The sequence below is a fragment of the Plectropomus leopardus genome, chromosome 2, assembly GCF_026936395.1.
Source record: "Plectropomus leopardus strain MGB_pleo_1.0 chromosome 2, ASM2693639v1, whole genome shotgun sequence".
NCBI classification, from domain to species: Eukaryota; Metazoa; Chordata; class Actinopteri; order Perciformes; family Serranidae; genus Plectropomus; species Plectropomus leopardus.
In genome coordinates, this window is record NC_142177.1 from 21,724,724 (window position 1) to 21,749,414 (window position 24,691).

General features: G+C 39.7%; 1 protein-coding gene across 2 annotated transcripts in view; it reads left to right on the forward strand.

The window, feature by feature from the left end:
- The window catches only part of LOC121956703 (proto-oncogene tyrosine-protein kinase Src-like), a 28,827-nt gene extending 4,407 nt beyond the window's left edge, over positions 1–24,420 (forward strand). Inside the window, exons 2-13 of one of the 2 annotated variants that reach the window (XM_042505070.2) lie at positions 6,258–6,539; positions 8,553–8,652; positions 11,268–11,285; positions 13,132–13,230; positions 13,488–13,591; positions 16,420–16,569; positions 16,654–16,809; positions 18,192–18,371; positions 18,755–18,831; positions 18,930–19,083; positions 19,191–19,322; positions 20,250–24,420. In XM_042505070.2, the coding sequence (XP_042361004.1) occupies positions 6,266–6,539; positions 8,553–8,652; positions 11,268–11,285; positions 13,132–13,230; positions 13,488–13,591; positions 16,420–16,569; positions 16,654–16,809; positions 18,192–18,371; positions 18,755–18,831; positions 18,930–19,083; positions 19,191–19,322; positions 20,250–20,458 (1,653 nt within the window). In that variant the 5' untranslated portion in view covers positions 6,258–6,265 and the 3' untranslated portion in view covers positions 20,459–24,420. The remainder of the gene's footprint in view (positions 1–6,257; positions 6,540–8,552; positions 8,653–11,267; positions 11,286–13,131; positions 13,231–13,487; positions 13,592–16,419; positions 16,570–16,653; positions 16,810–18,191; positions 18,372–18,754; positions 18,832–18,929; positions 19,084–19,190; positions 19,323–20,249) is intronic. The other variant, XM_042505079.2, reaches the window with a different exon arrangement.
- Positions 24,421–24,691: the final 271 nt, after the last annotated feature.

Below are 24,691 nucleotides of genomic sequence, written 5' to 3' on the forward strand. Positions count from 1 at the left end.
GGCGGAGGGACAGTATAGAAAAGAGGGACTACGAGTCTACAACCAAATTTTGATTTGGTTCATTGGTTGAAAAGTCAGTGGATTACCAAAGTTATTAAAATCCACTTGAGGGCACCATAATTATCTGTACAATATTGTATGAAAATCCATCCGATAGTTGTTGAGAAGCTTCATACAAAGCCACAAATGTCACACATCACTACATTGCAGCCTGTGTCTCCTGTGCCAATGCAGTTTAAAAAGTAGTTTGTAAACATTAGTTAATCCAGGTTGAAAAACACAAAACTTTGTTTTTTTAGGGCTCTGACACATCAAACTGATGGTTAGCCGTTGGTCAGTGTCAGGCCATAGATGAGTGCTAGTTTTTGTGTTGTGTCCTGCACTGTTGACACTAGTTTGTCCATGTCTGCTCGTGTCGGCCGGTTCAGGATGTTGATTGGACATTGGAGACTGTGGAGCTTATTGGTGAATGAAATTTCTCTAATCGACAGCTCAGCTCTGCTCAGTGCATGAGAGGAGAAATTAAAGTGCGGGATTAAAGCAAACGAACTGCGTAAGTCAAAGGGGTGTTTGATCAAAACGGACTTGTTATATTAGGTAAGATTATTTTTTTAAGCCATTGAGGTCTTTGGGAGAAAAAGATTGTAATTGTGTCACCGTTTGCTAGCGCATGGTAAATTTCCTTTTTCTTTTAACATTAGATTGTGTTTTTAATGTGCTAACTGACTAACTAGCGTCTTAAATCCGTCATGTCGGTCACGTAATGTCAATTTTTTAATGTCAAAAACAGACTACCACAGCCTGCTTGTATGGAGAGTTATTTTCTCTCACGCAGGCCCAGAACAAACATGCTTGCTGGCTTTAGTCTTAGCATAGTGTTCAGGTTTTAATTTCTTGACCGCGACACAGGCGACATGAGGCAGCGATTGACCTTCGTCACTAGGTTTGATGTTGTTTTAAGTGTCCGGCCTTAAGCAGGAATATCTCACCGACTTGTAAGGACAGGAGGAAGGGTTACAGCAACCAAACAGGTTTCATAATATATGACAGACTTGAAAGATTGGAGCATGTGCACAAATGAAACATAATGAAAACACTGGCTTGTGTCGACCTGATGCAGTTTCGGTATCTGAGAGGTGATTGGACATGTCTGCTTTTTTAAAATAAATTCCTTCAAGGCATCTGTACTCTCTTCCCTTACTTTATTGAATTTCCCCACGTTATTCAGTCCATGTACAGAGACGGTTACATAGATTTTGATCAACAGTGAGACTGAGACAGACAAAGGTAAGTGATAAATATACTGCAGAAGTTGAAGTTCTCTGGAACTCAATCAAGATTTTTGGGTATATACCTCTAAGAGAGCTTTTGCCTTTGAACAAAGCTTTTGTTTGCCACGATTCATATCTAATCCCTCAAATCTTCTTTCCCACAACACAAATTAGCACAACTTTATTCACACACTCAGCATGTCTGTGCATTATTGTAGCTGTTCCGACATTATTAAACCACATGTTGCATAGCTTATTTTTATAGCACATCAATGCAGCTCATAGTGCTTTAAATTAAAAGCAAATTAAGAACAGATTTTGATTTGCATCCCCCTCTCCACCCCCGTGTCCCTGCTTGCTTCCTCTCATCCCGCCCTCCCATTGCTCAGGTGTCTGTCCTTGGTGCTGTCTCTGGCAGTCGCAGCAGTGCGGTGCCGTCTGGTTCTCCCACATTCCTCCATGCTCCTGTTGAATGGAAAAAGCTCACAAGGGATTGAAATCTCTCTCATCTTCCATTCCTTAATTTTTTCCCCATCTCTCTGTGGAAGAATCTTAATTTAAACTTGTTGGTACTTTTATTTGTCCAGTAGACTTTTGTCCCCCTCACTGCATCCTCTTTGGTCCTTCATTTTGTATCACAATGCTGGAAGTAGCCACATGTTGGCACTTCTTGATATTAAGAAACTCTCGACACCATATTAGGAAAAGGCGTGAAGCTCGGCCACGGTGCTAGCTCTGTTGTTTACATACACAGGCTCTGAGGCTTTCAAGGGTCCTCTGGTGTTTGCAGCGTCCTGAAGCGTGCAGAGAACCAGGGGAAAGTGACTCTCTCAGGACATGGTCTCTGCCATCACTGTATTGGGATGTATTCACAGTGTCATCATTATTACCTCTGCTTATCAGTGTCTGCTCAGTCTGTTTTCCTAATTGAAAGTCAGATCTTACACAGTATTCAGTGCATACTGCAGTACATGCAATTGTTTAAGTGTTTAATAATTGTACGTAGCACTCACTGCATATCCGAACTTTTAGACCTACCATCAGTTGGGATATTGAATCCCCCTCAGCTCATTTAGTGTCATTTTCCAACTTTCTCTGACCTTCTTGTATCACATCAGCACATCACTGTTTTTTTAATCAGAAAACTACATCAACAGACATAATGATCAGTCTGGAAGAAGTTACTGTTGAAACCCTATTGTTAGATCTGATGTTTTGCTGTATCATCTTTGCCTTTTAATCCACTACTAAATCACTGTGCTTCTGTGGGCTGTGCTGTTGTTCAGGTGCTCGAGCTTTTGGCCATTAAAGAGAGGAGTCAGGAGGGCTGAAATCTCTAACCAGAGCTTGAGAAACCCTCCCAGAAGGCCTCTCTTCTGTTCAGAGAGCTGAAGAATTTTGACATTCAATAGGATATCATGTTTTTGCATATTGTAAGAGATGTATAGAACACAAGCCTGTGAAGTAGTTAAAAATGGAGACTTAAGGGGAGAGTTCACCCTGAAATCAAAAATACATAATTTCCCTTTTACCTGTAGTGCTGTTTATCATCTAGATTGTTTTGGTGTGAGTTGCAGAGTGAGATTTCGGCTGTAGAGATGGCTGTCATCTCTTTGATATACAACTACATGGCACCTAACATGTGATGCTCAAAAATACATTTGAAAAACTCAGCAGCAATTTTTCTTTCCAGAAATCATGACCTGGTTACTATAATAATCGACAGACCTTATTATGAGCAGGTCCATGCAGGAACTATATTCTTTCTACCGAACTGCACCCACAGACCGAATCACTGCACGGAAGTACATTTACTACAAGCTCACCTAACAACACTGAGCTAGTTAACGATACAGCTCAGTCGAGAATGATGCCATTAATATTAACATTTTTGCTGTCACCAGCACGAGACTCTCATGCACACGAAGAGGCACGCTTCCTTCTGCACCGTATTACAGTTGCTGGGTGTTCTTAAGTAGAAAGAAAATAGTTATTTCATGAAACTGCTCACAACAGTGTGGATTATCTTGAGTAACAGGGTCATGATTTCTGGACAAAAACATTGCTGTTAAGTTTATTTAAATTTTCTTTTTCATTTTTTGGGTGCTTTGAGCACCACAAGCTGAATGCCATCTCCATTATATTCAAGAAAAGGCAGACATTTCTACGGCCAATATCTCCAACTTTGCAACTCACACCACAACTATTTAGATTGATAAAAAGCATTACATGTAAGAGGGAAAATATGTATTTTTTATTTTAGGGTGAACTTTCCATTTAAAGGCATATTCCAGCCTAAAATATGAATCACCAACTATTTTTCGGTCTTGGCATTGGCTCAGTAATTTTTTGCGTGGATTCAAGCACCTCAAGTATCTGCTTGTATGCATATATTGACTACATGAATCGCTAAATATATATCTGTTGCATAAGTGCCTTGATTATTATTATTATAGACCGTGATCAGTCGCAGTCCTGTCTGCCCATTCTGCTTAAGTTTTTGAATCTAAGTGTGTCTGATCCTCAGTGAGCCAGTAGATGTTTGAGGCAGCAGCAGTCCATCACTGATACCCGAGTGAGTTGGTAAAACCGAACGGTTTATTCTCCACACAATTCACACAGTCCTGTCCATCTCTCCTGCAGGCCTATGGGCCTATCTCTGTGTGACTCAGTGTTGCACCATGGGATACGTTAACCCCCCAGCGAGCCAGATTACATCCTGGCAGGAGTTGAATCAAAGCTTGCATGACCGTACGTGTGTGCTTGAAATTGCTCATGCTTGTGCACACACTCAGCAGCTTACACACCCACACAGCTCCACAGTGAAATCCCTCCGTACCTTTGAGTTTTCCCGTACCTGTGTAATTATGTTACGCTCACACATTACACTTAAAAACACCCACTAAGCCTCAGCTGTCCATGCAGCATACAACAGCCACCTACACGTTCTTTTTACAGCCACTGCCAGTTCCTTCCTCCTTGTCTGTTAATAACCCTCTCTGTCCTGTCTATCAGACTCTCACAACTGTGCTGGAAACACACGCATACATGCATGTGTTGGAAAAAAGGATGTGAGATGCAACTATGGGTGGGTGTTACTGCGCGATAGAGCCTCGTTTCCCAGAGACCAAGGAACAGCTGCTCACACATACACATACACATTCACAGACACAGCGCATACACTCTGTCTGGAACTGAGAGTGCCTCTATTCACAAAGGAACAAGGCTGTTTCATGTGTGTATGTCTGTCTCTGTTTCAGCCAGCCTGAAATAGCCGGTCTCACAGTGAGTCACTCTGCAATGCCTTGAGGGGTGGACTTGGTGTGTGAACACGGCACTCCAACTTTCTGTGGGTGCACCTGACTGTCTGAGCATGTTTGTCTTTGTCTGCGCTCATGATGACAGTGCACTCTTGTTGCATTTATCAGGCCATAATAGATGTATTCTGCATCAGGGTGGAGAAGAGAAGCGGGGTCATAATTACCTGTAGGAGGTGAAACTGTTTCTGTCCTTGTCAACTCACCAGAGTTAGTGCTCGGTTTCATCGCAGCCCGCTGCTCCTTTGTTTGTTTTCCTTTGTAGATGCTTATTGATTCAGAACAGATTGAATCAACAGATAGGAATGACCTTGAATGTATGAATGTGTTGGCAGTTCCAAGGTGCCCTGTTCTCAGAGTATTTGCATGCTAAACGGTTTTAACTGAACCTGGAAAAGCTCCAAGGATACTCTGTGGCGAGCAAAGATGAATGTGACGCTCAGAGCACACACTGCTGAGAGGGTTTTTTGTTTGAGGAAGGTGAATGAATAGAAACTGAAACAGGGTCAGTTCGTGTTTCTGAATGAAGTGGAGTTGTTTTCAGTTTTCATCTCCAGTCATGTTTATTCAGTGTCAATGTAAACGAAGAGCTGCTTATTTCCAGTTTTCCAATTAAATAAAATTAAGGTTGCTTTTTTTGTGTGCAATTTGGCAACATGTTTTCTCATTGAACAGGATGTACCTATGTCTTGATTTAAATATTAAGAAAATGAAAAGCAAACTGACATTAACATGCCCTCCTCTTAGCCATGTCACTGCTGCCAGGATGAAAGTAGATCTGAGTCTAGCAGGGTGCCAGAGGTTAGTGGAGTTTTCTCAGAATCTAGAACCACATTTTATTTGAAGAAATTTAAGGTATTAAATACAAAGCTTAATAAAAATGTCACTTTTTTAAATTGAAAAGGGATTTAAAAAGCATAAATTTGGCATCAAGATTTTAATATCAGGAGTGTTCTGGTCTCTGTTTCTATTCTGTTTTTAGTCCGAGTAGTATTGACCATGTGATGTTTGAATGGCATGCAGACATATGGAGAGGCAGAAGGCATCGGCCAAAAATGTAATCTTGAAATCATCGGCTATCGTCTGACAACAAGTCAGCTTTATATAAGCTTTTATTTTATCTATTTATTTTTTAAAATCTGTTTATAGAGATTAGCTAAAACTACTAGTGCACAGAAGAGGAGTCCTGGCTCAGATTTCTGTTGGCTGCACCAGATCAGCCTGAAATGTTGGCCCTTACAGGAAATGTGAGGGCTGCAACTATTACCAGCTATTATTTTCATTATTGTGTAATCTGTCAAGTATTTTCATGATCAGTCAATGACATGTTTAGTCATGTTTAGTTGACGTCTTCAATTGTCTTGTTTTGTCTGTCCAAAAATCCAACGTTATTATGTTTACAAGGATATAAAACAGATGAAACCAGCAAGTTCTCACATTGGAGAAGCTGAAATCCAATAATAATGTTTTTTTCCCTTGAAATAAATGACAATTGATTCCATTGTTTGATCAATGGAACGATTATTAAAATGTCTGATGATTGATGCATAGTATTAATCATTTAATGGCATATTACAAGAAATAGAGTTGACAGCCTGGAAGAGGCCTGTTTTCAGTCTCTTGGGACTTAAATTGCTGCATTCTTACTCATCATTGGCTCTCTTCCCAGGTCTGCACATGGGGGCAGGCAAGAGCAAGCCCAAGGAGCCGGGCCAGCGCTCCATGAGCCTGGACGGCACCATCGGCACAGGCTCGGACAGCGGGCACTTCCACCACTTGGGCCCCGCCCAGCAGACCCAAACCCCCAATAGGAGCCCTGCGGTCGGGACAGGCAGGCGGGGGCATCAAGGGCAGCACCAGCTCGCCCCGACAAACACTCCTGAGCTGGCTCTCTTTGGAGGGGTGGACCACACAGGCACCATCACCTCGCCTCAGAGAGGACCTTTGTCAGGTAGGAAATATTTTGAAGGGTTCAATGTGGGACTGTTTACTCAGTACAGGAAAAAAGTTCATTTACATAACAAATTGTACTGATCAAGATTTTATTCTTTAATTTGTATGTTTCAGGTAGTCAGAGAAATTATTTTTAATGTCAACAGTGTTACTCTTGCAGATGAAAAAAAAGTTGAATATGACATGCTACAGCCAGCAGCTGGTTAGCTTAGCTTAGTGTAAAGTTCTTTCCAAGGGCAACAATCCACCTAACAGCATGTTAGATTTTATTTGTTGATTTTTACAAAATTTAATTGTATGCCAGATTATTTTTTGTCCAGGTGCAACAATCTTATCATGACAAATGCCAAGAAATAGCTTGCACATAACCTCCTGTATGATTAGATAGTTTCAGAGGTGCTGGTAGGCTGATTTTTGTTGTTTCCCTGTTTACTCTGTTCAGCTGAGCTAAAGATTTCCTGACTCCAGCTTCCTATCAGAAGGACATATATGAGAGTGATATTGATTGGAATTTAATCATTGTATTTTCCAAAATATCAATATCTGCTTTAAAGAAAGAGAGAGAGTAATGCCGTCATGAGCAGAGACTGAAGTCACGCTACCTCTGTGTGTGTTGAAACAGAGCTTCTCTGTTGTTTGCTGTGGTAAGCTGGTCCGGTCAGGTGTGCATGTGTGTATTTCCCTGGCTAGCTCATTAACACTACTTTGTGCTGCACTCATAAAGCAAATACTGCATTGCAGCATCATTGTGAATGTGTAGCGACCACCCTTCAGTTCCCCCCTTGTTAACACTGTTAGCTCTGTCAGCATTGTTGTGTCAGCATTTAGTACCGTTTATGAAGTTACCACCGTTGTTCAGACAGCGAATTTGCATTTCTTAGGATAGCAAAGATATAATCCGCCCTACTTTGCCTTACTCTGCCTCTGGTTTAGGCTTACCCTGACATTCTTACCTAACCCATAACCAATCCCACTTGTTTTTTTAACCTTGATTGAAAAAATGATTATTAAATCTACCTTCTACCTTCTTCTACCTTCATGGCTAAATCTAACTAACCCAACCAACGAAGGCAACTAGTGCTGGCCAGGCATGGGCGGTATCAAGGTATTACCATATAACAGGTTGCCGGCACTTACTGCACCCCAGTGAAATTCCAGGAAAGTAGGAAGAAACAGATACCACCCAATCAGGGGAGAGTGGGGCAGGTTGTGCCTTCACACAACCTGACACTTATATTCGTGTCAAGTTGTTAATCTAAGCATAACTGCAGAATGGGAACAGATTTAATAAGATCTGATGAGAACTTTGACTTATCTGTTAGTCAGCCCAGTCAGCCTAGTCAGCCCAGTCAGCCCTGACGCGCTTTCAGATTGAGATCAGAAAAGTTCAGAGAAAAATATATAAAAACTGACTCACAGTGAGTCATATTTCCTCAGAAAATTTTCCATTTTCCCATCATGAGCTGACAAACAGACTTAAAACCTTCTCTTTGACTTTGAAGCCATCTGAGCTGCCCTGTCCAGATTTTTAGCTGACATTAAGCTGTAATGTGTCTAGACCGGACAGATGGTTAGGTTAATGTTGCTCCATCCAGAGTGGAGGGCTGCTGGTTTATCTGCTGGCCGCCTCCTCCTGTGCATCTAATGAGCCGATCGATGATTGGCTGGAGAGTCCCCAGGTTTAGATCTGTGGTTCATTAAAAGAAAGCTGCACAGAATATAGAAAGCCGCTGGTATGATGGCTTTGTCCTTCACGGATGATCTTCCACAAGTCGTCTGAACGTCGATATTTCTCATTAAGCTTTGGTAAATTGTTTCACACAGATATGGAGCAGAAGAAAATAGACTGAAGATTTATAGCTTTACAGTGGAGAGAGCAAATGATCGTCAAGGGTTAGACCTGAATTATTGAAGTTAGATTATGGAAGTGAATGTGAATAGATCTTAAAGGAAGTTTCTTAAATTACACTGTTCCCTAAATGTGTATTTCTGTGTGTGTTATTTTTTGCAGGAGGTGTCACTACATTTGTGGCGCTGTATGACTATGAGTCACGGACAGCATCTGATCTGACCTTTAGGAAAGGCGACAGGCTGCAGATTGTCAACAACACGTAAGAATCAACAGCCGCTCTCTCTCTCTCGATGCCACAACTTCGCAGAAAATCTAAATGAACAGATTTGTAGACGCACACGTGAGCATAATGTGTAAATGAATGAACACAGTCGGAGCTGGTAACTTTGGAGCGATGCAGACAGCCGAGTCTGATCTCCTCCATCTGTTGACTAAAAGAGCAGAACAGCATTTTACTAACGCATTCTGTTCCTCTTGGGCAACTGTCCTCTTCCTCACTTTTAAAACACTTTATAGACAGTGTGACAAAGCAAGATCACAACACACATCTTTTTACTTTACACACATAACACCTAAAAGATGTGTTTTCCTGCTGGATATCAGCACATGTTGAAGTTTGTCTGTGTTTTTGCTTGACTTAGACAGAAGGTAGGTTTCAGTCTCAGAATGAAGAATGAAATGTTGGTTTAAAAGCTGCTGTTTCCAAGTAAAAGCAACCAGAGAAAAACTCCTACAAATCATAACAATGGGTGTCATTCACCGATATCTTCCAAAGATTTTCTTAAATGTGTAAGAAAGATCCAAAGAAAAGGCTTTGTCAGATTCACGACATGTTCTTAAATGTCAGCATTGTTTGCACCTGTTTTCTTATAATGATGAAGCCCGTTGTTTTTGTTGTCGAAAGTGTCTGCCAGTTGATCCTTGTTAGCATCGGTAAAGATCACAAAAGTAAACACCCCACAAATCCTCATAAAAGTGCATGAGACTGCAAGGCTGTGTGTACACACAGAAACTGAAGAAGATAAAGTTGAACTTTCATTTTTTGTTCTGCCCGCCTGAACCTCCAGTGATATTTTCTAGTGCGATCAATCAGTAATTATTAGGTGTCATTGTTTCCATTAACATAACTGATGTAAATTGAACTTTATTTTAAAAGGCCATAAAATAATCAGAAATCATTAATAACAAATCATATTAAAATATTTTTAAAAAAATTATACATGATAAAATGTTATTGTGGTTTAAATTCTATAATGTTATACAACTTTTGAATTGAAGAAAATGCAATAACCAATTGCTTTTCACCAATATGTTCGCACAAAATGTGCAACGAGCGCTCCATCGATTCTGTTCTTAACTAAGAAGAAATCCCAAACAAGAAGACACTTGTGAATGTCAATATCTTCATAAAAACGGCGTAAGTGGGTTTTAAGATGAAATTCTGTCTTAAGAACAGTTGGTGAATGAGGCCCATTGTTTTTTTTTTTTTGTTTTTCCTTTCCTATGAGCTCTTTCCATAAATTTCTCTCACAAGTCTGTTGTGCTGTTCTTTATCTATAGTCTGGCACTACATAGTTGGGCTGAAAAATATAATGAATTAATTCTTAAAGGGGACACATTATGCTCAATTAGGGTTAATTATTGCACTTTTGGTGTCTACTAGAACATGTTTACATGCTTTAATTTAAACCCTCTGTCTCAAGCCACATTTAGACAAGGACGGCCCTATTAAAAACATAAAAGTCTTTGCTTTGCATTGTTTTTTAAACATCTGTGTTCATATGATAACTTTGTGAAATCGTTCCCCACGTACACGGATCTGCAGAAACAACAGAAAACGCTGTGGTATGCAATGTCAGGCTAGTTGGTGGTGTTACTTTGTAATGACACATTAAAGAAGAACACCATGTGCATGCACAAAGTGCGGCCATGACGTCACGTTCTCGCGCATCGCCAATTTACGAGGAAGGGTTGTGTTTTCAAAAGATTACACGCTGGAACCTGGTTTCAAAAGTTTGTGTTTTTAAGGCCCCCAAATCACTGTTGTGTGAAGGAAAGGCCAAACCGCAACAAAAGTTAAAAATTTCATCCAAGGGCCCTCCCAAAAAAGCCCAGTCTTTTCTAATTGGTCAGCATTATAGGGTTTTCACATATAGGCATCTCTGTTCCATCACTGCAGCCATAAAATTACTGTAAAGGAGAACATTGGCACTTTCTCCAAGTAAAGATCACCACTTCAAGCTTCTAAACAGAAGTGCACATGTTCAAGCAGAAATATTAACCAAGTTTATGTTTCCTTTGCATGTAGCCATATGCAGCAATGTGCTTGCGGCTGGGGAATGACTGTATATAGCAGCACTTTATCCCGTCTGCAGTCACCAACAGTCACTTAATAGGAACATCCAACATTGTGACATTATATATAATATGACAGAAGATAAATAAATAAAAACATAATAGGTCCCCTTTAACATTAATATTAACATTAATACAATGAGACTGTTCCAGTATACTAAATATTTTAAATGTAAACACTGAATGAAAAGTAGTAAGAGTATAAAGTGAACCCAGAAATCCCACATGATGCAGGGATGTGATCATTTATGTATCCTACATGGGATTTATTGCTGCAGTCCTGTCGTAGAATTATTAAAAATGCTATAAAATGCACTGAAATGTAAAGTGGAACTTGATACTTAAAAAACACTGCAGCTGGTGTAACCCCACTGTGTAGTCCCACAGCATATTTGGCTCCTCTGCTATCTGTCTGTGCTGTGCTGCTTGCCTTGCTGTGTCTCCACGCTGTGTTTTGATGTGTCTGCTGTGTCTGTTATCTCTCCCTCTTTCTCTCTCATGCTTCATGGTTTCTCCTAGGAAAAAGTACAGCTTCAGGTCAGTAATACTTAATGCAATAAAAAAGTCTCATGCAACCTTTTGTTCACTGTCCCTTAGCTGCTGCGTGGGTTTGTCTGATCTAGCTGGTAGCGTAACAGCAATGAATTAGTAAAAGTAAGAGATGTCGAGTGATGTGGTGCTCTAATTTACTTGGTAGATAACATACTGTAAGTCTCTAAAAACAACAGTTTAAGCTTTAAATATAATCTGAGGGATTACAAGTGGAACAAAAGTTTGCATTTGTCTGTTTCCTCTCTTAACAGTGTTTCTTCACTCTGTGCCACCTAAGTCTGGGATGAGATGTGTATTTTTAAAAAAAAAATCTGTAGGTTTCCTATTTGCTTTCTAAAGAACATTATTGGTTAGTTCACCAATTGAAGTTTCAACTTGTATCACAGGTAGACCCTCTTACTAATGCTTCATTTCCACATCATGGTGCAGCACAGGTCTACTCAACTCACCTCGCTCTTTTTGGTTTTTCATTTGCAGAAGGTGCAGATAGTACCTGGTGCTTTTTTGGTTTCAGCTCGGACGGGATTCAAAACGAGCTGAGCAGATAGTAGAAGGTGGAATTAAAAAACTGCAGAGTGTTTAGAGAGAATTGTCACTTGCGGGACATAGGACGGCCTGCGCAACCCCACAATTTTTTATGATTACCATTTTATTGAATTTTACCCAAAAAAATGTGTAAAAGGCAATATATACATATTTTATTTTTATTTAAGGGCTAAGACATTAACTCGCAAAAAGACGACAAAAGAAATCCTGTGAAAAGTACAAGTAAAATATGATTAGAGAACAGGCTGTGTTTTAAGAGGGACCAAGAGAGCACAAGCATGTTAACCAGCCATTTTCAAGTGGCCACATTTTTTTAAAAAAATGGCAAAACACACTATGTTCATTTTGCTGTACAAATGACAAAGTGCAGATATTTCTTGGTTTGGTTGCTGATTAACAGATTCAGCATATGTTGCCTTGAAGACGACACCACAGCAGTTTCACATGGCATTGCTTTGGTGATCACCTGCAAATTCCTCCTACACTGGGGGTTACTGTGTACAGTGGAAAAGGGCCTAGTACCAAAAGTGAGTTGAGTGGCGCTGAACCATGCAGTGAAAATTAGGCATAAGACACAATCAGAAGCATCCTGTGCTGCAGAAATTGTATTTTATGGATATGTCTGGTTGTGATCCATATTTTTCTAATTGGCAAATTTCTGATGAAAAGAAAAATCCAACAATAAATTTATCCAACTAAAATGTTTTGTGTGCTGAGTTAAAGCCTGATGTCCCTTATCCCTCTGTTCCATAGACATCCATGGCTGTGTAAAAACTATTAAAAGCACATAAATGAGTCACCCTGTTGCACTGGTTATGTTCCTTTTATAAAGATGAAAGTGAGCAGTGGGCACTGTAGTTTATTTTGAGTCAATTGCACGAACACTTCAAACACTTTCCTTGAGCCATGAATACCCTTTAAGTGCAAAAAATGTATTCATCCGCAGCTGAAAATAGTCCCAAAACACTGCAAAATAAACTTGTGTTTGCTTAAATTACAGTACCTGTTATAGAAAATCGTTAGGACTTTTTTTTTTTTTAAAAAAAAGAAAAGAAACTATATTTGACTTGTTTTTAAACATTTACATCTTTACTAGAAATTAGTGGGCTTTTGGCTGAGAGCCACAGACAAAAATACAGAGTAATTGTTCTTCCTCCATCACATAAAAGATAATTAAACCAAGACATGTGGTTGCCTCGGTCAGTTCTCTGTTTATGGCTGACTCTCTTTCTCTCTCTCTGTCTCTGTCTCTGTCTCTGTCTCTGTCTCTGTCTCCCTGTCACAGAGAAGGGGACTGGTGGCTCGCTCGCTCCCTGACGACAGGAGAGAGTGGTTATATCCCCAGCAACTATGTGGCTCCGTCAGATTCCATCCAAGCAGAAGAGTACATTATCCTCTCCCTGTTTCACTCTTGCAGTTTTTTTCCTAGAGATACAAAACATTTTTCTTAGTGCCAAGCCTGACTATATCTTTATTCACTGTGCTATATCTACTTACACAAACTAATGCAAAGGGCATAGGGAGAATATTTTGCAATATATCCAGTACAATCCTCCAGTCAAAAAGTGTTTTTGCTTGCCTGCTTTAGACACACGGTAGTAGCTTCTCTCTGATCTTATTCTCCGTGGCCCACTTTGGCAGGTGGTATTTTGGGAAGATAACTCGGCGCGACTCTGAGAGGCTCCTTCTGAACTTACAGAACAGACGAGGAACCTTCTTGGTGAGGGAGAGCGAGACCACTAAAGGTGAGAGAGCAGACACTCCAGAGGCTGCAGTCTGCAGCTCTTCTGATTATCTCCATGTCTGAAATGTGTCTTTCTGGGCAACTTAAATGTACAAAACGCTTAAAATTGCTTGAAAAAAAAATGTTGGTCAATATATTTCCCAATTCAGGCTGTATTACCTAGAGTAAGCCTTTGGGCTTGTATGTACAGCAGAGGCGATTAATAAACCAATCAATTAGTCGATGACAGATTCTCAAATATAAACATTTTCTTTTTTTGTTCTTTGTTTTAGTAATAGACAAACAAGCAGTTTGAATATGTCAACTTGAGCTTTAGGAAATATTTCACGTTCTCCTTCCATACACACCTCTGTCCATCTATCACATTCTTGTGAACGCAATATTTTGAGAACGCCTGGAAGGAATTTCTTAAAATTTTGCGCAAAGGTCACTAAAGAATGAACTGATTCGATTTTCGTCATCAAATGTCACTGTGATCTTGTGTCCGTGTTCTCGTGAATGCTTTACATGAATAAAGCTTTGAGAGAGGTCACTCAATTTCAGAACAAACGCCCCCTCTTACTGAAGGATAAACTGATTCAACTTCAGTGGTCAAAGGTCAAGGCCTGACAAAACATGTTTTTGGCCATAACTCAAGAATTCATATGATTTTATGTATTTCACACAAATGTCTAATAAGATAAATGAAAATATTATATAGGGAGATAATAAAAATAATCATTAGTTTCTGCTCTACTTGCATGTATTACTTATTTGTCAAGATAAAAGCAGCTGCTTTGAAAAATAAAAACACAAAAAGAATGCATATATTTGAGATCTGTTCTCGAAAATTATGAGAAGAAGCTGAGAATCATAGCATTACATTTTTTTTTATTTTACAAATTCCACAAGTTTCATAAAATCTGAGCTTTTTATTTATGTGCAAAATAAAGTATGTGATGGCATTCTCTCTGTGTCCCTGGAGTTTACTTCGATGTTATCTTACTTTGAAATAAGTAGATCTTTAGGGGCTCAGTTTAAAAGAGACAGAACCTCATAATTAAGTCATTTGTTAACTTTCACACTGGCCGATGGCATTTTATCTTTGTTCTCTGGAGTTTTGCATCTTTCTCTGAAAACTCTGCAGTCAGATCTCGTCCCTGTGACGTCAGCGGGCTCTTCAGGGGGTTGTTTTGGAGGAAGTGGGGGTAAAAGGAAAAGAGCACAGTGGAGTAGTGTCGGCCTTGTGAATGGATAGGGGTGAATCGCTCTGCCAGAAGTAGGTCAGCCTAGGAGGGTGCTGGATTTCCTCTGGCTATAAGTCTCTGTGCTCCCAACACACACGCTGAGAGGGGAGGAGAGGCCTGAGGAGGGGGGAGACTCGTAGGAAAGGGGGAGGATCAGGGAGAGTAGGAGGAGCTCTGGCAGGAGGTGTGTTGGCCTCTGGGTGTGTTCTGTATTCGGTGTCACATGTGAGGCTCAGTGTGTCGCAGAGGAGCAGAAGCATGCTGCTCACATGTTGAATAAAGTGCAAATTGTGTCAGATGGATCATGATACATCCAATTGTTTGTGCTTCAAAGCCTTGAACATGAGAGGTGAAAAATCATCATCTCAGATGTTGTTAGCGATGTTTGTGCGCCTGATCTGACATCTGACGAGAAATGCATTTATTTATTATTACTTATTTATTCAAGTTGGTTACATTTTTTCATTATTTCGTGGGGAAGTTAAGTTAAGTTGAGCACAGGTTTAACGGTTAGAATAACGCTAAGGTTTTGGTACTTCAGGTTAATAGACTGTTATTTCGGTTACTGTGTGGCTCAGATTTTTTATCCTGATTTAGGGAATAAGACTGAACACCAGTCAGCAAAACTTCAGATCAAAAAAGATTACATTTTCATTTTCACCTTACTTGTGTAGAGGTTAGGTTTATTATTCAGCGTTTTGAAAACACATCCTCACAAGTTTAAATTCCTGTCACTACTGTATGGTCTTAATTTTTCCATTGATATTGTTATTTTTGACCTCATAACCTTGACCTTCTTTTAATGGTTTGTAATTTGTCATTTCAAATGGGAATGTAATTTAAGTATATTTTCTTTAATTCATAATCACCTGAAAATAAGAATGAATGATTTCATTAGCTTAAAATGAGCCGTTTACATGTACACAGCGAGCGAATCCTTGTCTTCGGATTGCACCATGTTGCTCCGACATGTTTCTACAGTAGCCCAGAACAGACAAACTAAACACTGGCTCTAGATAGGGATATTTATGTCTTTGCGTAAGCCACTATAGACAGAAGTTACCAGCCTCTCTGTGACATAAAAAAACAAACAAAAACAAAACAGAAAAATCAACAAGCCACAAACCCACAGATTTCTTTTAACTTGAAAGTGCATTATTCAGTGTTTTTACCGTTCACTTCACCTTGTCTGTTTTTTTATCTGTGGATAATTAATAAAACCTCCTGAAGAAACCCTAACATGCTTGGCACATGGGTGAAATTTAAGCTGGTTATAAACTGCATTCCTCTGTACTAGATGCCACAAAATTCCTCACAAATTTTCTTTAATATTTATCAGTTTTCAAATGTAGTTTTCTGAAAAGTGACTGTGCAAAAGGAGTCGATGATTACCACAGAAAGATCAAACTTTACTTAGCAGTGATCCATGAGCAAGGACAGACAGGCTTAGTTGAATTTCCAGGGCCTTTTAAAGAGGCTGTCAGGGACTTGCCCTGCACAGCTGTTAGGAAACTCCACAGAGCAGCTGTCACACAAGCCAACATACACATACTGGTAGTATTGTTCAAACCTGCCTGTGTCTGTTGTTTTGTCTTGTTCACAGGGGCATATTGCCTATCAGTGCTGGATTATGATAACACCAAAGGCCTGAATGTTAAACATTACAAGATCAGGAAGCTGGATAGTGGAGGCTTCTATATCACCTCCCGCACCCAGTTCACCAGCCTACAGCAGCTAGTCTTCCACTACCGCAGTGAGTACTCACACACAACTGCTCTCTGACATTTTAAACCTCCTCTTACACTGCTGTTTCTAACCTGCCCGTTCTGTCTTTCAGAGCACTCAGATGGGCTGTGCCATGCTCTATCAGACGTGTGTCCTGTGGCCAAACCTCAGACCCAGGGACTGGCCAGAGACGCCTGGGAGATTCCCAGAGAATCCCTCCGCCTAGACCTTAAACTGGGACAGGGCTGCTTTGGGGAGGTCTGGATGGGTAAGAGCTACACACAGCTACTTTACAGTGGAACTTACTTAATACCTTGCACCGTGGTAAACAGGCAGGTAATACATTGAATATAAAATATATGAAGATCAATTGCTCGTTTCTTGAAGTGCATTGATCATATGAATCCTGGAAAAAGCTATTACAGCTAATTGATTCTTTGTTTGATGTTTTGGGAAATAAGCTTGTTTGCTTCCTGTCAGAGAGTTGGATGAGAAGATTGATAACAGTCTAATGTTTGTCCATTAAATTAAGATTTGTAATAACTTTATTGATCTGCAGGGGGAAATTAGATGATGTTACAGTTGCTCTTATACGAAAAGAAAATAGAAATAGAAAAGGAAATATGCAGGGAAAAAATGTATTATTATATAACACTATATATAAAATATTACATCAATAGAAACAAGAAGAAAATATACAAGAAAATACAAAAAGGCGAGATGTGTATAACAAGAAATGAAAATATACTAAATACTGTATGTAGTATGTGTATGTGTATGTGTATGTGTGCACAAGAAAAATTAAAATATGTGGATCATACTACAAGTGTGCAACATATAAATGCAAGAGTATAGTGTGTAAAAACTCAGTATTGAATAAGAGCGTTAACAAGTTGAAATATTGCACTGTTGAATTCTTATGTGTAGGACTTAAAGTCGGTGTTGGATATTGTACTTGTAACAAAAAATAACGCCACAATTAGCTTAGTGTACTTTAACCATACAGTACCAAACAGTCAAAAGAGTTCCCTCGAACAGCAATAACAGATGGAAGTGTTGGTATATTGATGTATTTGTATTGTCCATTGTAATGTAATGTTTTTTATTATGTGTGATAAGTCTTTTTAGTGTTAGGTATTTGTTCTGTTTGTACCTGCCCAGGGACTGCAGATGTAAACTAGCTAATACCTAAATCTGGCATGAAACATCTGTTCTCATTTTGAGATTAATGTTTTTATGCATACATTAAAAAAGACATGGACATGGAAAGTATACTTCTGCACATAACCTCAAACATCACTTTGTTTTATGTACAGATTAAATATAAGGTGTTACTTAGTAAGTTTAGAGGTTCTGGTAGGTAGATTTTGTTACCTACAAACAGAGCCAGGCCAGCTGTCTGTTTTCAGTTTTTATGCTAAGCTAAGTTAGCAGGCTGCTGATTTTACGAATGGACAGATATGAGCGTGGCATTGATCTTCTTATCTTAACCCTCTACGAGAAAGAGGATAAACACATATCCCAAAATGTCAGTATTCCTTTATTCCAGTAAATCTACCTTCTACCTTAAGCCTACATTAGATTAGGAAATCTAGCACTTCTTTAAAGAAGTGATGCCCTGAAGTTATTTTTCTGTGTTTTATGGCACAGGCACATGGAACGGTACAACACGCGTAGCCATTAAGACCCTAAAGCCCGGCACCATGTCTCCAGAGGCCTTTCTTCAGGAAGCACAGGTCATGAAGAAGCTGAGGCACGAGAAGCTGGTCCAGCTGTATGCTGTTGTGTCTGAGGAGCCGATCTACATCGTGACCGAATATATGAGCCAAGGTAATACAGGATGCAGACTGTAACAAATGCTGGATATCAAACCTTTTATCTGTTCTTTTCTTGGTACTAACTGAAATGCTGTAGAGTACCAGAAAACCATTAAGTACTGAAAACTGGCTGGTTTACATTTCCCAAAATAAGATAGAAAAAAACCCAAAAGAGCATTGTTTTGACACTGAAATGTAGGTATTGTATCAGCATTATTATATAACACATTTCTAAAATACACATAAATTATTGCTTATGACATCAGTTTGCCTACAAACACACAGAGGTGATGGTTTGTGCTTTCAGGTTAACATATAATGGACAACTGCTTATTTATTTGGTGGTTAATTTTCATTTGATGCATTAACTACGATATGTTTTATCTTGCCTCACAGGTAGTTTACTGGACTTCCTTAAAGGGGATGCAGGAAAGATGCTTCGTCTGCCTCAGCTAGTAGACATGGCTGCTCAGGTAATATTACTTTTGCTTAGCTGCGACACCATAAAACTACACAATATTTTGTTTTTATTATTATATAGAAAACATCTACTCTCTGTCACATCCTCCAGATTGCAGCAGGCATGGCCTATGTGGAGAGGATGAACTACGTCCACAGAGACCTGCGCGCTGCCAACATCCTGGTGGGAGACAACCTGGTGTGTAAAGTGGCTGACTTTGGCCTGGCAAGACTCATTGAAGACAATGAGTACACTGCGAGACAGGGTGAGTCCACATGTCATCTTTACACATCTTTCATTTTTATGAAGCTATAGAGAAAAGTATAGATTTGTTAACACACGCATAAAAAATGTTTAAAAAAAAATCCTCAGGAGCCAAGTTCCCAATCAAGTGGACGGCACCAGAGGCAGCTCTTTACGGTCGTTTCACCATCAAGTCAGACGTCTGGTCCTTCGGTGTGCTGCTCACTGAGCTGGCGACTAAAGGCAGAGTCCCATATCCAGGTAAAGACTCACATAATGTGTCCATACCGGAGCAGTTCCCTATTCAAACAAGTGTCTCTTTAACAAAATGTGCGAAACAATAGAGCTGAAACAATTAGTTGATTAATTGATTAGTCAAGCAACTAATATTATCAGCAACATTTTTTAACTTATTTTTTACTATTTTTGACTCTTCTTCCAACATAACAACTTAATGGTGGTGTTTTCATACTGTTTAAGTTTTCCTCTTTTTTTTATTTTTTAAGAAAAAATATCATGATATGCATCACCAGATTCTTGCCAATACACAACTTTCTTGTTCAGACAAAATTAGCTATTTGACGACATCATCTTTTACTCTAGGAAATTGTTATGGGCATTTTTAACTAATTCTGAAATTTTAAAGACCGAACAAAAATAATCATTAGATAAATAACTGTAAAGATAATCATACATTGCAGCCCTAAAATATGAAGAATTTTAATAAATTATGGAATGGATTATTTAATGTTTTAATGGTATAAATGATGAATATCATGCTCTGAAAAAAAAATCGCTTTTACTTTATACTCAATGTGTAGGATTTAAGGGAATATACTGGTTGAATATAATAATCACAACTATGTTTTAGTTAGTGTATAAATCACCTGAAAAGAATTGTTGTGTTTTTATTAAATCAGAATGAGCTGTTTATATCTACATATGGAGTGAGTCGTCTTCCAAGAAGTCTGCCATGTTGTTTCTACAGTATCCCAGATTGGACAAACCAGACACTGGCTCCAGAAAGGGTCATTGGCGTTGGCCACCATAGTTCACGCTTGGCCCAAGTGTCAGTTGTTTGCAGTCTGCCACCTCACTTCAAGATCCCGTTAACTCCTACACAATAGACCTTTAAAATTACTCCCGTCTCCCGTTTCCATAAATCCAACTTCCTGTTTCTCTCTGCAGGTATGGTTAACCGTGAGGTGCTGGACCAGGTGGAGCGCGGCTACAGGATGCCCTGCCCGGCAGAGTGTCCCAGCTCCTTGCATGAGCTCATGCTGTCCTGCTGGAGGAAGGACCCAGAGGAGAGGCCTACGTTTGAGTACCTGCAGGGCTTCCTAGAGGACTACTTCACCTCCACAGAACCCCAGTATCAGCCTGGGGAGAACCTATAGAACCACACACTGACGCGAACCCCGGGGGGAGAACCTCAACACAGAGCGATCTGCACTAACCGACCTCAGAGGAGCACCTGCGGGAGGATCTGAGCCTGTGAAAGTGACCAGGGAGGAACTTGAGATTCTTCTGTGGAAGCAAAACCGAGAAAGAAGTCCCATCATGTGCCATAAAGAAACGGCTCCAGAAGAACCTGAAGAACCTTTTTTTCTGCAAGCACTCACTGTTTACTGGAGGTTTTCCTGCAGACCTGAGGTTCAAGGCTGTGAAGGAGAACTCCTGGTGGATGAACTCTGGCTCTCGTTTGATGATTTTTGAGAGGTGCGACTGATGTGGGAGGAACCGAATCAGGATATACAGATGCAGCAAGGGGGAGAAGAATAAAGCTCCTCAAAGAGAGAAGGTCAAGGGAGGATATTTCGGGCATGAGCTGTTTAGCGAAACCTCCCTCCTTCCCTCTTCTGTCTTGTCTCTTTACTTTCACTTGGTACCTTTTCCGCCCACAGAAGAGCACTGCCACTGTGGCTCAGGTGCCAAAGGAAAGTCTGTCTCTCTTAACGTCCTTTATCTCCCTTCTGCCTCTAGCCTCTCTTTTCTCTATTTCTGTCTGACTGTCAGTATCTCCCTCCAGTTTTTCTCAAGTGCTGCTTCTTCAAAGTGTCTCCAAATAACTCAGCTCTGGAACTCTACTTTGCATCTTTATTTATGTTTACTTGGACAATATAAGTCCTGTGATTTAAGGTTTTGTTCAGTGGCAGACAAAAAAAATTCTCTTGTTTTGTTATTTTTTATTTTTTTTCTGTGATTATCAATAGGCAAGGTTGTTAGAACCACTATCATGGTAGTGCCGGGGTAAATGCACTCAATAGGCAGGTTCTGTAACACTGAAAATTAGGTTAATTGAATTAAAACTTGAGGCCTTTCTCTCTCATTTAACCTCCTTATCTTTCCTAGCTCTATTTCTTTACATACGCTGAACGGCCATGATGGCCAGCTGGATCCAACCTCCGCAATTAAAAATGATTTTGATGCAGGCAGTGTTTGAATGCTTGTTGATTTGAATGATTTAACTGGAAAGTTAGATTTGAAAGTAATCAGCACTGTTATGGTGGCACTAAAGAGCGGTTTTAATAGTTAGCATTTCCTCAGAGGCACAAATGGGGGAACTTTCATCAAACATTAATGTGACCTACAAAGAGGCTACCAAGCCAATCATATTACTGTTTAATATTCAACTGGGCTCAAGATTGGGAAAACCCGGAGTGTAAAATCCTACATTGTCGTGTGCCAAACAAGTCACATTTCTTTACTGCTGTCCATGTATATAATGTTTTATTATCAAGGGGCTTACCCGGGTGGGGGTGGGGGTTGGGGTGGGGTGGTTATTTCTCAAAATTAAATTAAACTCTGCACCATTTCCCCAGTAAACGCCATGTCAGTGAGTGAACTGGATGGATAAACCTGGTAAAGGTATACTGTGCAGGATTGTCAGTTACAGTGTAGAGACACTCACCAATGATCACAGATTTACTCTTGTTTGGGATATCGCCGCACTATATTTGCGTTTTTTCGGCACTGTGTCACTTGGATGTCTGCTGCTTATGGTCTGGCACCTGGTAGCTACCTTTTTGTAAAGCTCTGACCTCACCTGAGCCCTGTGGCGGTACATCAAGCTTCCAGGAACGTCGCCGGGCTTTGAAGCAAATTTTACGTAGTTGGCAAATATGGAATTTCAACATCTGTATCCGTCACTGAGCCCAAAAACACTTTTTCCTCATTGACTTACATTGTGAAAAAGCATCTGTAAAGCAGTGGATATATTTGATTGTCACAACCCCCACAAACGACTCATTTCACTTTCAGGATTTGATCCATTTGGTCCAGTAACATTTCGAAAGTCTAGAAGAGCCGCAAGATGAATTAATTTTATCTTCAGTCGTGGATAACAGTGTGCTAAACTGGAAGTTGGCCGGGGCTTGGCCAGTGGAAGTTAGACACTCAGCTGGAAGAAGTTAGCCGCTTGGGCATCCAAAGTGTTTTGTGGACCTGTGGACATCTATGGCTCATGGATGAGTTACTTCTGGCCTTCACTTGCAAAATTTCAAATGTCAGAGTCATATACCGTCCAGGAGGAGACTCCAAATGACCACTAAGAGACACAGAATGATAAAAGAAGAAACAAAATTCCTTGGAGACATAAATCAACCGCAGGGAGACACAAAACAACTACAAAGAGACACAAACCCACCACAAAATCTTGCGTCTTGCTCCTATGTAGGAGAAGTGGTGGGGCCCTTTGCATATTTGCACCCAGGGGCCCATTATCTCATATCCGCCCATGTACAGGCTCTATAAATGCAGAAGATCAGGTAATTTTATACTGCGGAAATGAAGCTTTTTTGGCTTATTGTGCAACTTGGCAACTTTCATAGGATTAAACGGATCCAACGCAGTTTTCAGTTGTCTGCATACATCCATGAGATACACGTCCAAAAACGTCCTGAACACAGAAAATAAGAAAACTGAGTCGGAGGGCAGAGGTCCTGCAGATAAATACACCCACACACATTTGGTGGGTCATAAGTGATGACTGAGAGGGATTACTTCTCTGAGTGAATGTTTTTTAGGAAAATCCTGCCTAGTATATCTTTAAGGATTCATTCACTTCTCAACTGTTGTGTCCAAAGAAATATGCAACCAGGCGGCCCTAATGAAACTGTAAAACTTTTAATCAGGTAACCCTTATAAAACTGTGTTTATGACTTACTATAGGAGTTGATTTTTAAACCAGTTAGCATGCTTTTGTGCTGTTCTTCTCTTGAACATTGGCTGGGTTTGTATTTATGCTGTACTGTACATCAATATGTGTATGTTTACTTTTCTCAAGGTTCAGGTGAGGCAAGGGGATTGTGACTTCTGAACGTTTGTGCCATCAACCTATAATTATTTTATTATATCTTACCTACTGCAGCCAGCTCTTACTGTCATACTGTACATACTGTAGCTCTTTAGGGTCAGTTTTGTATCATGTAAGCCACTTTTCAAATGGCAGGTAATTATGTTTGGGTGTCACACATTTCACAGTGGTTGAGTTTATGATGTAGTCGACGCAGCAACAGTAGATAAGAAGATTGTTGCCAACAAGTACTATGAAACCAGTTCTCAAAATATGCAGCAATAACAGATTCCCTCTAAAACCATGAAATAATGACGGATGAATCTTGACGGCTAATTTAATTAATAATGTGGAAAACACCATAATGAAAATAGAGTTTGGGTTGAGATGAAAAATGAGCTCAAAGATGTAAATAGTATCTTAAACAAATGACTGTGACTATCATGTAATTTGTTTTTGTATAGTTTTTCTTTAATTGCACTCCATGTTGAGGTTTTTACAGTGACGCGCGCCCGCTCCCAAAATAATTTAATAATAAGAGGCTACTGTTAATGGAGTTTAAGGAATGTTTTTAATATTGGACTTATCATATCTGCTAAAGACAATTTAAAATCAGGCTTGACATATAAATATATATATTTCCGAGAACATGTTATCAGTGCTTTTCTCTTTAAGAATCGGAAATCCCCTGTTTGTTCTGACGCAGTGAGCCGCCTGTAAGTCACTGGGTCAATGTGGAAGTTGATGGGCTCATGACAAGTATGAGTAACACCAAGGTCTGATTGGATATTTTGTGCCATATTAAAGAAGTGTCTCTCGTTTTTTTTTTTTTTAAGTTTTTTTTTTTTTTTAAATTTATTTATTTTGTTTTAGAAATCTATGCAGTTTCGGTCTGGCATTCCTGCAATTTTGTGGCCATTTTGTTCTAAAGTCAAAAATCATAAACTGAAGGTGTGAGCATTTTGTAAGGACTTCTTTTTTGTTTCTGATGTAACAGGATTGAAATGGGTATTGTGCCACTTTATGTTGATCTTTAAATGTGCAATAAATTATATTTCAAATGTGTTTTGATAAGAGTGTGTGTTGGTGTGTGTGCTGTCCTTTGACCTGTATATAAGTATTGTGTTGTTTGGGTGTGAATCAGTGACTTCTCCGTTAAGTGATGAGCACCACAGACCCAGTGTTTAGGGAAGTGAGCATGTGATGTGAGGGTCATCGTTGCCAAATCTGCGGTACATTTAGACAGTGTAACGAGAATTTCAAGACAAAAATGTGTGCTATCTGCTTCCAAATTTCAAACAGGACCAACATGGCAGGTCATGGAATCTTTTCTCTT